The 17,936-nt window shown below is 27.0% G+C and overlaps 1 protein-coding gene and 1 long non-coding RNA gene across 3 annotated transcripts; one reads left to right on the top strand and one right to left on the bottom strand.

The window, feature by feature from the left end:
• Positions 1 to 2,907: 2,907 nt before the first annotated feature.
• LOC113559931 lies at positions 2,908 to 4,156 on the top strand. Of its 2 annotated transcripts, XR_003406080.1 has the most exons (4): positions 2,908 to 3,074; positions 3,181 to 3,363; positions 3,463 to 3,535; positions 3,596 to 4,156. It is a non-coding gene; the product is annotated as an uncharacterized LOC113559931 (long non-coding RNA). The 2 variants fall into 2 exon arrangements; XR_003406079.1 differs by lacking the exon at positions 3,463 to 3,535.
• A 5,997-nt stretch (positions 4,157 to 10,153) lies between these two features.
• LOC114253669 lies at positions 10,154 to 16,462 on the bottom strand. The gene is made up of 5 exons (XM_028188647.1): positions 15,896 to 16,462; positions 14,815 to 15,094; positions 12,481 to 12,690; positions 11,580 to 11,893; positions 10,154 to 10,555 (listed from the first exon to the last, which is right to left on the bottom strand). Exons 1-5 carry the CDS (start codon positions 16,460 to 16,462, stop codon positions 10,154 to 10,156), a joined length of 1,773 nt encoding a protein of 590 aa, XP_028044448.1.
• Between the last annotated feature and the right edge of the window lie 1,474 nt (positions 16,463 to 17,936).

The following is a 17,936-nucleotide window of genomic DNA, read 5'->3' as shown; positions in this document are numbered from 1 at the left end:
TTGTAAAACAAATTTAAATTTAATAAACAAGATTCTATGCTAATATATGATTTAACAGTGATCAAAAGTTAACGGAAAAATGTATTTGAGTTAGTTAAATCAAATCCATCGTTAAATTGTATGATTTTAATAGTTAACTTATAGCCTATCAAAATGACAACATCTAATCAATAAGTTAAAAACCAATAAAGATAATTGTATACATTTGTATCAGTTACCGCGTCCGAGTCATATCATAGAAATAAGTCCTATAATCATATACCTAGTGGCTAGTGAATTATAATTAATGCGTTATTGACGTCAGCGAAAACTTGGCATTTGACAAAGCTTCATGTATATTCAATGATTCGCATAAGAAAAAAAAGTGGCTAACATTTTAACCACGATTTTAGAATTTAAATATTACCTATATCAATGATGGTTGTAAAGTCGTTTAAGTTTTCACAATAAACTTTAAAAAACTTAAATTGTAAATAAACTTAACATTATTTGAGTAGTCATAGATATTATACTAATATTATTTAAATACTAGGTTTATGGTAAAATGTTTTTTTCATAAGATCAAGAGGTAGAATTCTGTGTTATTTTTAAATTTACGCCAGTGGCGTGTTTGCATGGTAGACTAACTAGGCTCGGGCCTGCCCAATTTTTATTTGACTGTTTGGTTTTTGTTATCACAAATAAAAATGTTATTATTAATATTTATTATTGAATATTATTATCATAGCCATATGTCCCATGTGATAGGATCAATCTTCCCTAGGTTAAGCCCCAATTCACATTTTCTTTTTATTATCTCATTAAAAAAAAAATTAAAGTTATGTTAATATTAATATTTTAAAACAAACAACTAGTTTATTTATTTTTTACTTGTTTAAATTTTAGAATAAAACTAATAATGTTAAAATTTAAATATAAATTTATAAAATAGCAATATTAAACCTACAATCTACATATTGGGTTATAACTTTATTTTTTACAACTTGATTACAGTCCAAGTGATTTTTGCTGCAAAAACCAATCATTATAGGTTACTGGCGTATTATAGGTAGGTATATTACATTGAATTGGTAGGTAAGTACTTAAAATTTTAACTTTTCCTAATATTGCCTACATCAAACTTTTTAAAAAGCTTTGTTGTATTTTAACTGTAAAGTTGATAAATAGAAGCCACTCAAACTAGTTAAATTAAAAAGCTTTAAAAGTTTTAGTAGTTATTATTAGTTTATGCCTTGTTGGGCATGCCTAATACCTTTGAACACCTACATATATTGTGATTTCTGCAGATATCTACGTATAACATATGACAACTAATTGATTATTAGAACGTTATTATACATTATAGATTTAAAACTTAACGTATCTGTTATAGACTGAGCTATAATATATATATATGTGTCTCATTTAAAAATGTTGAACATTAGTACAACTATAGTAATTTATACAGTCCAAATGTATTTCAATTTCTATTTGAACGATAACAGTAAAACTATTTGCTTAGTAATAATTCAGATAATTTAAAATATTTCTTTACTGAGTTTAAATGTAAATATATATTTATATATATATTTTTTGTTACGTAAAGTTATCTATGATTAAACGAATAAAAATGCAGAAGAGATAATTACATAATATAGGTTTAGGATAATATTATATCAAAACAAAATATTTATAGTTACAAAAATATTCGCTAATTCCGTTGAAATTAAAAATTGCACAAGGTTTTACAATCTATAGTTCGTCAACATTCATGATAATAACTATAAAGTATATTATCGTATATGTGTTGATGAGTGTTGTATGTATAGTGTGTTGGAATGCCGCGAATTAAATGTGCGAAGTTGTTAAAATTTTGAAAAACATTGCTGAATACTCACGATAGGTACTATAACAGCATTTGGCATTTCATGTTGACGATGAAATTGTTCAGTAGATTTAGATATGAATAGAATTATTAGAATATTGTTGAATCACTTGCGGTGAGCCAATCCGCAATTGGTGTGCAGTGGTGTAGCCGTGGTTAATAAATAAGAGTAGCACAAATATTTTAAAGTTTAGATATATTGGTAAAATATTCAAAGTGCAAGTGAATGTAAACTACTCAAAGTGTAATTAATTACGAAAAATAGACTTAAGTCGTAAGGACTGATTCGTAATGTCAACTGACGTTAAGGTGCTCGTGCTGGCACCGGTGTATCACGTCTGTCAGAGCTCTCTCCAGGAGCCGCTTCTATAATCGGTTTCCCCCTGTCTACTCTTCTCTTGTCCCTTCTGGTTTACAGATACGCGACACATTCTGTTGTTCGCAAGTTATTACGCATTTCAGGATCCCGCGTATGTGCGATGAGTGAAGACTTAAATAGATTGTGGCAACCGACAGGATGCCAGGATGTAGCCTTATCAATATGTCCATATATGAAATTGTTTGCCATGTTAATACTGCGTAGTTTTAATACGATCAGAAAAACGTAATTATAAAATAATAAAATGATAATTATATATGATTGTATATATAGCTATCATATTACCATATTGCCGCATATTGCCATATCGGTATAATCAATATATTATATAATAATCAATGGTATTGCTATTGCTATTTACTATTACTATCTGAGATGTCAGAGCACGTAGCAGTAATAAATAAACGACGGCTGTCGTTTTATAATTATCGTAACTACGCTGTTTTATAATGGCGTCGTCGATATCCTTCACTATTACCTATTTTGAATAATTTAATTTACGAGCGTGTTTTGAGAATTTTTAAATCGTTAGTTTACAAAAAAAAAAAAACACGAAAAATTGATAGATCTAAGATTTCCGTTTGTTTCGTGATTCGTACGTATTTATGTGATAACACTAATAACTGATAAATAAAGATAGATAACAATTTTGGTGCCGAAATGCCCGATATCGACTGTTTTTATAAGGGCTTCAAGAACAACTCCACTTAAAAATGTTTAAAGCCTCAAAGGCCTCTAATGATTATCATAGAATAATCAACATAAATATCGGCTCCAGTCGACTACACACTACAACACGCTGCTCGATGCTCGTCGCACTATAGCTAATAGGTATATGTATATCGCAACTCATTTTATTACCTGTACGTTTTACTGTCAAACTGTCGATCACGTTGAATACTAATTGTTTAAAATATTCCTTTTATCGTGGTCTTAGCAGTCGTCAATGGTCGTTTCACCAATTTCAGCACAAATCTAGTTTCCCAAGTTCCGTTGTGTTGATGTACAACAGCGATCGCCATACAAGAATACAACTGGGACTGACTAAATCATGATTTAGCAAGAAACAACATTGTGAATTGTGGAGTTTTTGACATGTAGATGCTACACATTACTGCAGGTACATAGTATTTATTACCTAAATCAAATTGAACAATTTATGATCGTTACTATGGTGTACATTGCGTAGCATCACCGTATTCTTATTTTATTTGAATAGCTTTGTTGTTCATTGGCCGCCTATCTGACCATCTCATTGAAGCTGAATGAAAATGTTATTTGTCAATGTCACAGTAAAATGTATTCTGGAACTTTTTTTATTATGATACTAATTTGAGTTAATTATTTTCCAGAACCTGAAAACTGGTTGATTGAAAATATACTTTTGTCAAAAAACACGTATATACTAAATGATGTTTCAAAACAATTTACCAACTGTCAGTGAACTACTAGAATTACAGAATTGTTGAATAGTCCCAAGAAAACGGTGCTGCTTATTTGATTAGATAAGTATACTAATATTCAAATTCGTAATTTTTTTATGATATTTTTATAGATATATAATTCTGTAGTGAATATGAATAATTTGTACAATAATAATAAAAGTACTTAAAATAATAATTATTACAATATATTATATACAAATATCCATATTTTTATTATTTGTTCATCTATAATATAATAGGCTGTGCTGAACACGTCTACCCAGAGACCGGCTCAAATGTAAAATATATAATTAATATTACAAATATCCTTTGTTTTATATATATATAAATTTATTAATTTTCATTTTTATAATTGATATAAATAAAAATAATACATATTATTCAAATTTTTGAACATGAATATAAAAAAATGTTTTTTTGTGCCACAAAAAAAGTTACATTTAATAATTCATACTCAACTATTTTAGACCCTGGTTATATCATCAAAATAATGAAATATAATACTATATTATATATTTATTGTTATATCTCCAATTTATATTTTCTTATTTAGTTATTAATATCATAAAAACAAATAATATTTGTATACTAATCATTTTTGTTTTAAATTGTAGCATATTTTTTTTTAGTAATTTAAAATGTAAAGGTTATATGAACAATTTTTTTTATAATAATATATGATGATGATTTATTGATAAAATTATATTTTTAGGTATAACAATGCTATACTTTTAGTATTTTTCAATTTGATGATAATAGCTATTATGATAAAATAAAATGTTATTTAGTTGCTAATATTTTAAATTTTACTTATATTTCAGGTGTTTTTCCTTCATTAAACCGACTTTCAAATACAGTGAAAAATACAGTGATTTTAAGATTAAACATACAAACTAATATCTACGAAAAAACATTTTACAATTAAATAGTAATTTTAGTTATTAGTTAATAAAATTAATAACTTATTGTCTTGTCTAAATATTAATAGTACAGACAATACAATAAATCAAATTTAATGGTATTAAGTACAAAAAAGTATAAGAAGTAAAAATAAAAAATTCTAGTCAACTAATCATTGATTTTACATGTCTATTCATTGTATTTATCTAATGAGTTAATCTGCAAGAAGTTATTCACTTTTAAATAGGTCTAAGTAAAAGCCAATATAGTTTATTCTTATAATTCATATAATTAATTGTATTTTTTTAATAATATATATAGGCATATTGTGTATAGAAATCAAAAGTAATTCTTACTTCAAAAGTTACTCATCATATTTTTTTCATTTTTTTTTCAGTGTATATAGATTGATGTCTGATAAATAACTTAACATAAAATGTAAAACATAATAATTATTGTAATATATAAATTATTATATTAATAATATTATGTACCAGTAAAATTGATTAACACACATATTATAAATTTATAACTGTTATAATTTTCCAACTATATAATAGTAGTAGGTCACATAAATTCAAGTTGCTATTACATTTTTTTAACACTAGGATACATATTACATAAAATATACTATATACTCATATGGTATTAGTTTTAGATAAGTAAATAGTATGTAGATAGTAGGTACTTATTGGAAATAGCCACTTAATATAATTATTAAAACCACAGTTAAGTAATGTATAAAATATATTTCATACCATAAAACTGTAATGAGTTCATATTTTAAATTTTATTTTCCATATTTTACCATTTTTTTTAACTTGAGTTCATATTTGGTATGATTTAGATAAAGAGCATATTTTGTATAAACTATTGCTATAAAAATTTTTTGCTTACAAAATAATTTTATAATTTTCTTTTATTTTTATAAATAATTAATAAATAATAATATAATATGTAACTATTTAATTTTTATTATTAATATAAGTAAAATATTAGTGATTATTTATTTTATTAATGTATTTTGAGTAAAAAAAAAATGATTAAACAAACGAATATTTAGAGCATATTTAGTAACTTTAAATCAATAGTTATGCTATTTGGACTTCATTCATTTACACTAGGTTTTGATCAAATCACTTATCATTATATTATTATGGTTAATATTATCAGTCATCAATGTGCCTAATAAATTTAATAAATTAAATTATTTAGGCGTATAGCAAAAATATAAATCATTGTTTTTATCCCATAATCATAATGTAAATGCATTATTAATAAATACTCTATAATAATAGAGTATATATTAGTATATATTTTTTTTTTTTATCAGCTATTCGACACATACTACCTTTTGTATTATAAATATATTAAGACTAACTCATATCTATAGTGTTATAAATAAAATAAACTAAAATTTCAATTTTTCCTTCTCCAAGTTCAAATTGGCCATTAAATAATCATTACAGGTGAAACTGACTCATTAAGTTCAGTGATACTAACATATTTTAATGTAATATTATTAATAAAATAATTATTAAATCATATTAATTTATACAAACTATCTTATTATATTATTCATTAGGAATTGGATATTTATGTGTTTAAATTTACTTTATACCATGTATAAATTATGCACAAAACAATAACCAAATTAATATGCACACATATAAATCATTTAAGAATATTATACTTTTTTTTGTTTTATTGGTATCAGATTTTGTAGAAATTAAACAAAGTGTATTTTGGTTTATAATGATACAAATACTTGTGATAAGTGTATACTGTATAATTATTATGAAATATTACACAACTAATTTATTAACATGGTATTTCTATAGGATTTAAAGCAATATATTCTTACCTAAGTTTGTATAAAGACTCAAGTTTAATTCTCAAATATTATTTCATTAAGTTTTAAAAATACTTTTAAAACTATATTAATATATTAAAACATAAAAGTAATGTATGGTCTACTTGAAGAAAATGTATGTAATTACTAATTACTTATTATTAAATAATATAGTATGTAGTATTATATTATTATACATGATTCTTCAAAATAGCTCCCCCTTTAGGAACTTGTTAATCATGTTGTTGAAGAGATAATAATAATTATTATAAACATGAATATAGAAATTTTATCATAATCATTATCATATACTTGCCCGTTGTTAATGATTTTTATTATAATTATTACTACCTGTATGTCACATACTATTATGTCATATGCCTTATAAATTTATAATTTTAGATCTTTTATTTGTTCATTAAATAACTATTACACAGTGGTGTACAACTTTATTAACCTTAGCACTAAAACAATTGAATTTGTCTATTATCTTGCTTAGATATTGCCTATATAAAACTTTTTACAAGCGAATAAACACAATGATAACTATTAATTTGAGTTAGTTAAAGGTAAGTCAAAGTTAAGAATGTTGAGTTATTAGTCAATACTCAATAGTATTTAACGTTAACAAACAATATATTTTACTCTAAAAAAATAAAGTTTATATTATAGAAAAAAATGTTGACTAAATCTAAGTACAGTTAAAAATTAGTTCATTTTATTTTTTAAGTTATCACCTGAGTTACAGATATTGCAAATCTTACAAATATTTTACCATCTTATAACCAAGTATTCCATTTTCACTTAATTTTCCAATGATTCTAGTGGCCATAAACTGCAAAAAAATAGAGTCGAGAATATCACATTTAACTAACAGTATGATTAAACAACAAAAAAAAGCTAATTATTATTTTTAAGTAAATATATGAATAAAAATAATTTTAGCTTAATTTATTTTATTTCAAATTAACAGAAAAAAGACAAGTTATTACAATGGATATGTACATTAAAGTCATAAAAAAATGAACCACTTAGATTAGGGTATAAATATATTGAAAAATAATGTAAATTATAGTTAATATCTAACCCACGTGTATATTAGGTATATATAAATATGTATATTTAGCTAGAATTAATATCTTTATTTGATACCAAATACTATATATTAAAATTTAAAATATTGGAAACAAGAACTTTCTGTGAACACCGTTGGACTTAATGTTACTACGGATTGCCTATTCGAAACCCCTTAATTGTGTTATATTTTTTGTGAAAAAATTATTATTATATTATGATAAATAATGAATATATAGATTTATATCAGACGTATATTTATTTTGTGAAGTGAAAATTTTCGTTTAAAATATTATAAATAATTGCTGATTTTATGGTAGGTGATGGATAGATTGTTTTTTATATTTCTAGTAACAATTATCTAACCATCAATATTATTAAATAAATCACGGTTTTCTAAGCAATACTCGAATAATAAGAAATAAGAAGCTGGAGAAGTACTATTAGTATGTAAAATGTGTCATTAACTAGTCGAATGGTTGAGCGAGGTCCAATAAAACGAATATAGTTGAGAAGTATAATAGTTTTGGCGTTCAGTTGGGCGGTGTACCTATTTGATGGGTGGCATTACTGGTATAATGTTTACAGCCAAATTGTGTGTAATGGAGTATTTTTTTGTCATTAACTGTTTTCGATTTACGTTTAAGAATTATTTTTCGAGTTGAAAGACAAACGACTTATAGAAATTTTGGAATTAGTACCAAATTAATTATTTATTTTTTTTAAGTTACGTGTAGATAATTTGTATTTGTTATTGGGTAATTTGTTATAATTCGATGTTTTAGCTTGACGAATTGGGACTATTATCAAATGCGGCCTGTCCATAAGATCGAGAGGAAAAGAAGTGGTTCATTGCTGCATTGTAGTTTTACAATTATTTTTATTACCTACACTATTGATATAGTTTGTTTTTGTGTTGATATTCTTTACGTTTGTCTTAAGATTACTTGAGGTTGGTTTGTGAGATGTTAAAGTTGTTTGTAGACTTAACATTCTTTGTAATTCGTTAGATTGTCTTCGTGGCATAAGATACATTTGGTAGTTGTCTGGTCACTCAATCGTAATTCGTACAAATATACGACTTACGTTAAAGTTATTTTGAATTTTGATTTATCTTAATGTCAATTGTATTAATTTTGACGATTTCAATTTGGTGATAGATGACTTGCGGTTTTATTGTCGTTATTTATCCAAAATTAAAGACCATAAAATAAACAAATGTTTAATATTTATATTGCGTGATAAGTATTATATTAAAAAAAAAAATACTGTATGTTTTTTCCTGTTAAAATAACTCTGGTAAAGAAAAAAGTAAAAGAACAGATATTTTTAGATATTACATATCATTTATCACATTCAATTATTTCAGAAATTTTATGGTGACCGTATAATAAATAATAATGCAATTTTTATTGTCTATTAGAAATAGAAGAATGAGAAATATAAGATTATATTAAACAAAAATAAAAATTCGTATTATTTTGTTTCATGTATTTTTATATTATTAGTTGTATGGAATACTATGTTATATTGTTGAATTATGGTATAAATATTAAAATATTATACAAATATTTTGAATTTCTATAAAATAAATAGAAAAAATATTTAATTTTTTCCCTCTACGATTAGATTTTTTTTCAGCCTCCATTTGTAACATATTTATAATAGTTTGTAAAGATATTTATTTTGTTTGTAAAGAATTTATTTGGTACTTCAATGGAGGCTTGGCAAATATAACAAATTCAAACATAATTTAAATATTTAAAAATTATGGGGCATTTCCCCAACAGTTGAATTACATTTTTTTATTTTGCACTAAAACGAATTCTTTAAAATAAAAATAAATATCTTTATAATACATTACAAAAAAAATTACAATTTTAAGTCTGATTTTTGATGTGCCAAGTATTGGCATAGGAATAAATTCTGATTTAAAAATATTCATGTTTGGCGGGAATGAAGTTTTTTCAAGCACTCGCTGTAACTTTTTGATTCTTAATGTAAAGAGGTTGCTGGGTGCTGGGAAATGCATGTTATTTTGATTGTGATTCGTTTTACCTACATTTAAACACGGGATCAAAGTTTTAACTATTAGATTATGATGATGTGAAATTGTGAACTTAGTGATATGTAGACACTATTGGAGGGATCATGTTTAAATCAACAATTTTAAATTAAATTTAATAAAATATTGTGTACCTAATATGTAAAAATGACAAAAAATAAAAATGAATAATATATTTTGTATTTATTTTATTTATTTATTAAATAATTCAACCTTCACATTGTATTACACATGTTACATAACTATAATAGTATATAACATACAAATACATGAGACAAAATAATATATCATTATATTAAATTAGATAGTATTCGATTCTATACCTTAATTATTTATTTTTTTTTGATTTAAAATGTTTTTTTAAAATTTGATTTAATTATCGAATACTTTTATACTAAAATAAATAATTTATTAAATTATAAAAAACCTAATAAAATTAAATTCTAAATTTACAACGATATTATTTTTGTACTCTCTTTTAAGCATATTGCAGTGGCATACGGAGGAATGTGAGATTTTATATAGTTAAAGTTATAGCTATAGTTAACCAGTGCTATGGATTTTCTTACTTCCATTAACAACGTAGAGCCCGGTATTTTTTTTGGTGCGAGTTCTGCATATTTTGGTACTCATCAAAGAAGTATTCAACGTCAGCCCGTTCACGGGGTTTGTAGTGACGTTTGTTGTAATTCACGCGGGTCGTCCGATTCGATACATGCAACACGTACGCGTCGATAGTCGCCTCGAGGTTGTGCGCCGTTCGTTCATCCGTCGCAAACATGCCGAACACCAGCTTTGCGATTTTCCGACTAATCCTGTACACTAAATCCATCTTTAGCGACACTATGGTTTTGTCATTGGTTTTCGTCTTCGATTTGACGTGCTCGGTATACTCGTCTACCTGGGCGGTAGACACGAAACGCGCTGTTTTTTGGTGCGCCTGCAACAAGAACGACCGGACCACTACGTCGACGTGCTAAGACAACGATAACAGATCAGACGACAGTACTACGACACGCATGGCATCTAACAGCGAGAGTGAGCGACGGGAAACAGTGAAAAAATATATTTCTAAAATATGGCCAATGACGTTTGTGTAAGTATACTACCCAACATAGGTGGTGTGAACGAAAAAAAAGCAAATTTATTTGGCGAGATTATTAGTTCGTAAACTTTTTTGTCGCACCAAAAGTCCAAGACATATTATTATTAGTATGTAACTATAATATTTCCATAAAAATTTAAATTCAATGTACTTTTTTACAATTTAATTTAAGTTTAAATTATTTTTCATTTGGTGGTTCTTTATAGCAAGTTGTATTTGTAAATTAATATGCGCAGGACATGACATTTATAGACTTAAATGATATTCGAAAAGATAATTAAAATTGTTTAAAGAAACCATGACACTTCATAGATAATTTATGTAAATGTGCTCACGGTTTTAGTAACCTCAATCCCGTCTAGTCAGTATCTAGTCACACACGACCACTGTACAAATCAGAACATCTCACTAATAATTATCATGTAAATACATGATAGTCATGTAGATTGGCATTTATGTATGTCGCGCATTGCTTTTGAATAAATAATTATAAATATTATGTTACAAAATCGGTGAAGACTGTTAATCGGTCTTTAGTGAGTAAATTATTTTTAATTTACATGCATTACAATTTAGAGTGTAATAATAAATTATCATAAAATACTTTGTGTGATAATTTATATCAGTATAAATATTATTTATACTTTATGAATTCTTTTTATGATTTCGTAAAATTTACATGACAATCAACAACGGCCTTGACGTGGACACAGAAGAAAAAGGATTATGGAAGTCATTTAGAATCAGTATGAACTAATAGAATTATATTTTTCTTAACTTTTGGTAAATATATTGATTACAATTAAGCTTTATAAAAAACATATAGATAGGATAGGTCCTTAACTCTCGAAACACTTTGGTAACTTGTCAGTGACGTTAAAAATAACACAGTTACCTCGAAAAGTTGCACTCGTCGATGCATCGTGAATCTTATCGGGGACATTATCTCTTGGTTATAGTTTTCCCACAGAAACTTCTGTAACTTATCGTCGGCCGTTTCTGAAATCAGAGCCTCGTAACGAGGATCGTCATCGATAGGTTTGTCGAACCTTTTGAATTTTTTGTCATTGACGTTGTTGATCATGTTGCAAACGAAAGAGGTAACACCGACCTTGTTCTTGTATTTCATCAGTTTGTTGGGAATTACTTTGTCGTCGTTCAAGCGTTGAAGCCTATCAATGGTTCTACGCATGTCCACAAATATTTTCTCTGAAAAAAATCAGTCCGGATCGTATAAAATATAATATTATAATACTTATAATTAGTACCTATTGCTCATTCGTTTCATAGTACGACGCGTATATGAATCAAAATAAGATACATCTATATACGAAAATTGTACGTAAAATTCACTGGCGATGATATTACACGTCATATTTAATTAATGTCCTATTTATTTTGATAATAAGACACTGCAAAACTGAATGAAATAAAACAGTTATTTAAACAAGAAAATATATATATATGAGGAAGTATTAAACGGCAATAGCTAATATTTTGTAGGAAAAATGCGAAACAGAATTAAATTATGTTGAAATAATGAGAGGCGAATTTCGGGGCGAAAAAATTTAATTTTTAATTAGTTATAGAACCATTCGACATAGATAAAAATAAAATTGTGTTTTTGATATTTTTAATTACACTGCTCCGCGAAAATTAAATATTTTAATTGAGGCAATTATAGATAGGAGTTTATTAAGTCTGAAATTAAACGCTTTCCGCAGTTAGTGTAAGATTATATAGATATAAATGGTATAATAATAAATAGTATTATACGACTTTGATTTTATACTTACCGGAAATTTTTTTTTTCGTGAACTCGAATACGGCTCTCTCCGTCAGCCCAGACACCATGTACGCAACGTTACTTTTAACGTCAGCCTCATATTCGATTAAACACTTAGTCAAGTGTATAAGGTCGGCCGCGGACACGTTCGGTTCGGATAACGATTTGGCCCGTTCTAACGTCTGAAGCACTATTTCGTCTGACAAGAAGTAGTCCACGTCTAAACATAAAACGGCACAGTATAATACGAATGTGAAAACACTCAATTAAAAATATATCAGCAATAATAAAAAAATAATTATAGCAGATACGTGATATTTATATGAGTAATTGTTTTCAATATTTGAATACTCACTCATGAAAAAAATAAGAACTCAAAATATAATTATGGTTATATTTTATTATTTCGGGCATCAAGTGTAATATATATTAATTATTATATATTAATATTTGGAAAAAATATCTTGTAAAAACCACCGTTAAGTAAAAAATACCTAGAACTTAAACAAGTACTCGCCGAGCGTTTATCAAATTTGAAGAGAAAAAATTGAAAAAGTTGCTGCGCGATTTAGAGCTAGGTGGTAAAAAACTATCGTTTCTTTTGCGGAAGATGCAAAAGGGCGAGCAGTTAACTGAAGATTTGTTAAAAAGTTTGTGGTTGCAGCGTTTACCAATACAAGTGCAGACTATACTGACGACAAGTGCGGACTCTTTAAGTAATTTGTCGAAAATGGCGGATAAAATTCACGAAGTAAGTGAAATAAATACTGTCGCAGCCGTAAGCGCTGAGAAGCCATGCACATGCCAGAGCAGTAATTCGCTATAAATTTGAGTTACAAATTGTTTCACTTACTAAAGCAATCGAAGATTTAAACCAACGTGAGCGTAGCAACGACAGAAAAGATTCTAGAGCGTACAGAAGAACAAGGTCCAAGTCTCATGACAGTAGCGAGATGAGAAATGGACTATGTTATTATCATTCTAAGTTCAAGGATCAAGCTAGAATATGCAAAGGCTCGTGGTGCAAAATGCACTCAAGCCACAACACAAAAAACTGAAAAGCAAACCTTTTGAAGCGGCAATTGATTGTGCAGACACAACAAACCGCTTATTTGTGACCGATATCAACAGCAAACTAAAGTACCTCGTCGACAGTGGTGCGAACATCTCAGTTGTACCACCGTCAAACACAGACAGAAAAAAAAAAATCTGATACGTTAAAATTATACGCAGCAAATGGCACAGCTATTAATACGTACGGCACGAAGACCATAATTCTAAACTTTGGTTTTTTTTTTTTAATTGAATATAAACAGTTTATACTTCCTAATGATTCACGAGTAATCAGAAGTTGGTGTTGTTACATTATAATTTTAGATTCTGAGCAAAACAATGAAATCTTGTGTTTTTTTGTCTATAATCGCCTTTTGAAGCAATAAAAAAAATGATTTTAAATTTTTAGGTGGTTTCTAGTAGAATATTGAGATCTAGTTGGTATTTTGGAGGATACAGTAAAAAATTCATGATATTTTCAAAAATAATCGGGAAAAACAAAAAAATAATAAAATTTAAAAAATAGAATTTTTAAACATAACTAGTTTTCGATAATATCGATTTTTATATTACAATTTAAACACAAATAATCGTAAATACTTGAATATAAATATATACAATACGTATATAATGCAATATTCAAAATATTCTGACTTATTTTTGGTTGTTTATAGATAGATACTTTAATTTTCAATACTTTTCATAGTTTTTTATCATTAAATGTAAACGCAAAATTACGAAAATACAAAAAAATTTCTCATAAGCGGTTGATTTAACAACTGAAAAATGTTAAAAATGATTTTTTAAAACTGTTTAACTAAGAACTATTTTAACCAGTGTTTTACTGTAAAGTAGTTTTGACTCAAAAGTTGATAAGATAAATACAATATGGAACAGGTATGTATTCTTATAATTATAAAATATTAATAAATGCAATTTTTCGGTAAAAATTTAATCCACCTACCTACCCCGTAATACTTATATTAAAATAAATTACTTCAATATAATAATAACGAAAAACATATCAAGATATACGTTATGCTTAGAACTAAGTAATATAGGCTGATAGACTCTGGTCCCTGCAGATCAGAATTGTTTTTTTATACAAAGATTTATCATTGAGTATTTGAATTTAACACGTTCAATTTACAGTGATCGAGTGATCCATAGAATATCTATACTGTACAACAGAACGGTATCCACATGCTTATATTTTTTGTTTTGTTAGGTACTCTATGTCAATCGTACAATTACGAATATCACAACAATAAATTAATAATTGCAACGATACCGTTCATCATAATCTCCTGCACCAATGTCGGCGGCCGGTTGTTTTCCACCAACTCGCCATGTTCTCGTCGAGTCGTTTCATCCGCGTACTCGTTGTTAACGTACGAACTACTGACTGCTGGTGTCGCGACATCGCTGGTCTGCAGACACACTGCCATTTTGTCCCATAGCGGTGCCGTCTTTTCCCAGAATTCAGCATACTGATTGCATTTATTGAAACTCATTCTTAAATTCTGAATCCGCTCGAGAAATGTGTAGCGGTCCGCCGAATGTAAATGTTGCTGTGCGAACGATAAAACGCGAGTATAAACTTACACAATAATGATTTAACGGCGAGTAATTTAGATTAAAATATCATAAAACGATTACTGATTAGGGAAAGCGATTATAATAACTACGCAGTAATTATATTAACAATTATTAAGCATACAATTTTTCAAAGAAAATTTACGACACGATTCTTATTGTAGTCAGTGACATTCCATGTCTGTGGACAGTATTTAGGCAAAAATGTGTCACAGTCACATTAGGTACTCAAATAAATATTAAAATGGGGAATAAAAAATAAATATTGATATTCCAATATGGTTTTATTAATAATCCATAAAGAAACCATTGAGAAGCATACCCATAATGCAGTAGTATACCGCAGGGGTGGCCAACTTTAATAGACTTGCGATCGACCTCTGAGATTTTCTAGGTTGTCAATAAACAAAAAATATGTGTATAATATATTTTTGTAAATGTGTGATACACTTCTTTTATTCAATATCTGTGTATAATCTCGTTTTTCATAATTATTTATTGCTTTTTCTAAATATAAATTTTATATTCGTGGATACAAATTTATTGAAAAAAATTTAAAAATTCAAGAAAATACGAAAGGGCGTCGCGATCGACCGTTCAATACTATATCGAATAAATGAAAAAAAAATTAATTTTGTAAAAATTTTTCAAATAAATAATTTAACCTTTAGAATCATTATAAGTACATAAATATTTAGAATGTCACGATTGTAAATGTGTGTGTGTATTACCTATGAAAATTGTCTACGGTTAAATTGTATTATCATATCACTCACGGGAATGTATAAACAATTTTCTGAAGATTCCGTTTTCTTTTCTATCTCTTCATTTTCATTTCCTGTTTCATCAATCATTTCCTCTTCTTCAACTGTCGGATATATGTGGTCTAAACATCTCTCTATTAATAATTTGTTGGTTTCTGTCGTCCTTGTATGTCTATCAATTTTAGTCCAATATCTGTTGTAATCTTCTTCTAGTTTCTTAGCAAATGCAAAACGCTTAAGATTTTCTAAATTTGCCATTATTTTTTTATCTCTTATTTTAAATTTATTCCTCAGATTCAAGATTCTATAAAATTCAAAGTCTCTCATCTCAGCTATCCGAAACTTGATTTCATCATTTTTAATTTTATTTTTGGCAATTGTTTTTACTTTTTTGATCTTCTGGCTATTTTTAAAATTCTGGATGCGTTTCTCTTTTAATTCCCAATTTGATAAAAATCGTCTTCTTCTGGAATCTAACTCCTGTTTAATTTTTATTTTCTGAACTTCCACGGGGTTTAAAAGTTCTTTACCATGTTCTAAATTAATTCTGGGAACGTCAGATAATTTAAAATTGCTCATTTTTTAATGATACAATAATATAATGTAGTTAATCTAATTCCCTAAAATATAAACTAAATATAAACTGAATTTTATAAATTAATAATTCTAATAATGTTTTTTTTTTTAATCAATAGTTGCTATACGCAACCATTTAAGTTAAATTTTATACATATTTAAAATAAATTGTTCAGGTATATTTCCTGGTAATTATTATCAACGCTAATATGAAAATATGTCAGTTGTTATAAAAGTACAGGTATTCGACATAAAAACTTTAAGTAAAATTAGAAGAAGAAGCAGAGATCGAGAAATAAAAAAAAGTACATGCAGCATTTGAAGATTCTATGCTTGTTGTTCAATGAAGGATAACAATATATAGACAAAAGAAAAAGACATCAACAAATGCAGCGACTGAGACACAAGACAGAATTTCCAAACTGGATTTACTTAAGTATGATTGTAATGCCAAAGAGAGTTCAAATTTCAAAGATAGTTTTTCAACATAAGTCCAAAATAATGAAATAATATCAAAAATTCAAAAGTTTATGTTCCTCAAGAGTACAATAGAATGTAATATTGATGCATTTAGCAACCAATTCTAATAATTATAGATGCCAACTAACAAGCGACATAGTAACTATTAATTGACAGGTACATTAATTTATAAATATTAATGTCTATTTATATTTAATTAGTTTACTAAATTTCAACAATAAAAAAAAAACGCTCAGATGAATAATTAAGAAAATTGTCAACATACCTAATGTAATCAAAACATATAAGCATTATAGGAGTTGTATGTCCCCGTAACTAGAATACAATATCAGCACCGGATCTAGGGGGGACGATGTGGGACCCATGCCCCGGACGCTAATCATAGAGGGGCGCAAATTTACAATTTCAAACATAATTTTTATTACATTTTAATTATTTTTATTACAAATTGAATCTTTTGTTTCGAATTACACAAGTATTTCAAATTAAATAGTTTTAATTCAATATAGTTACACTGGTAATAATTAAGAAAAGACATTCGTCAAAAAATTATTTGGTTATGAGTTCCGAAAAAAAGAAAAAGAAAATGAGCGCACTTCGGCATATTTTCGTAATTGGCTGGGTAATACTAATACACAATGTTGCAGAGGTTAGAAATTATTTATAATTATTATTCTATATTACAATTATTAGATCTATATAGTATTATAATAATTAATGACGAGATTTAATATTATTATTATTTATTAGTTTATTACTATCGATATTATAATACGTACTATTTTAGAATTTAATACCTAACCGCGAATTTGAAACAAGTATAACTTCTAAAATAATAGTTTTCGGAAAATTTTATGAATTAATTTTAATAATATATTACTATATTTTATTGAAATAATATAGTACAGTAATATCTAATATTTTATAGAAAATGAAGAGAAGGAGACAGATGCTGAAGAGGATGAGAACATTGAGAAATGTAGTTCTGGGCTAATTG

The sequence above is a fragment of the Rhopalosiphum maidis genome, chromosome 3 (assembly GCF_003676215.2).
Source record: "Rhopalosiphum maidis isolate BTI-1 chromosome 3, ASM367621v3, whole genome shotgun sequence".
NCBI classification, from domain to species: Eukaryota; Metazoa; Arthropoda; class Insecta; order Hemiptera; family Aphididae; genus Rhopalosiphum; species Rhopalosiphum maidis.
This window is presented reverse-complemented; position numbering and strand designations above follow the sequence as displayed.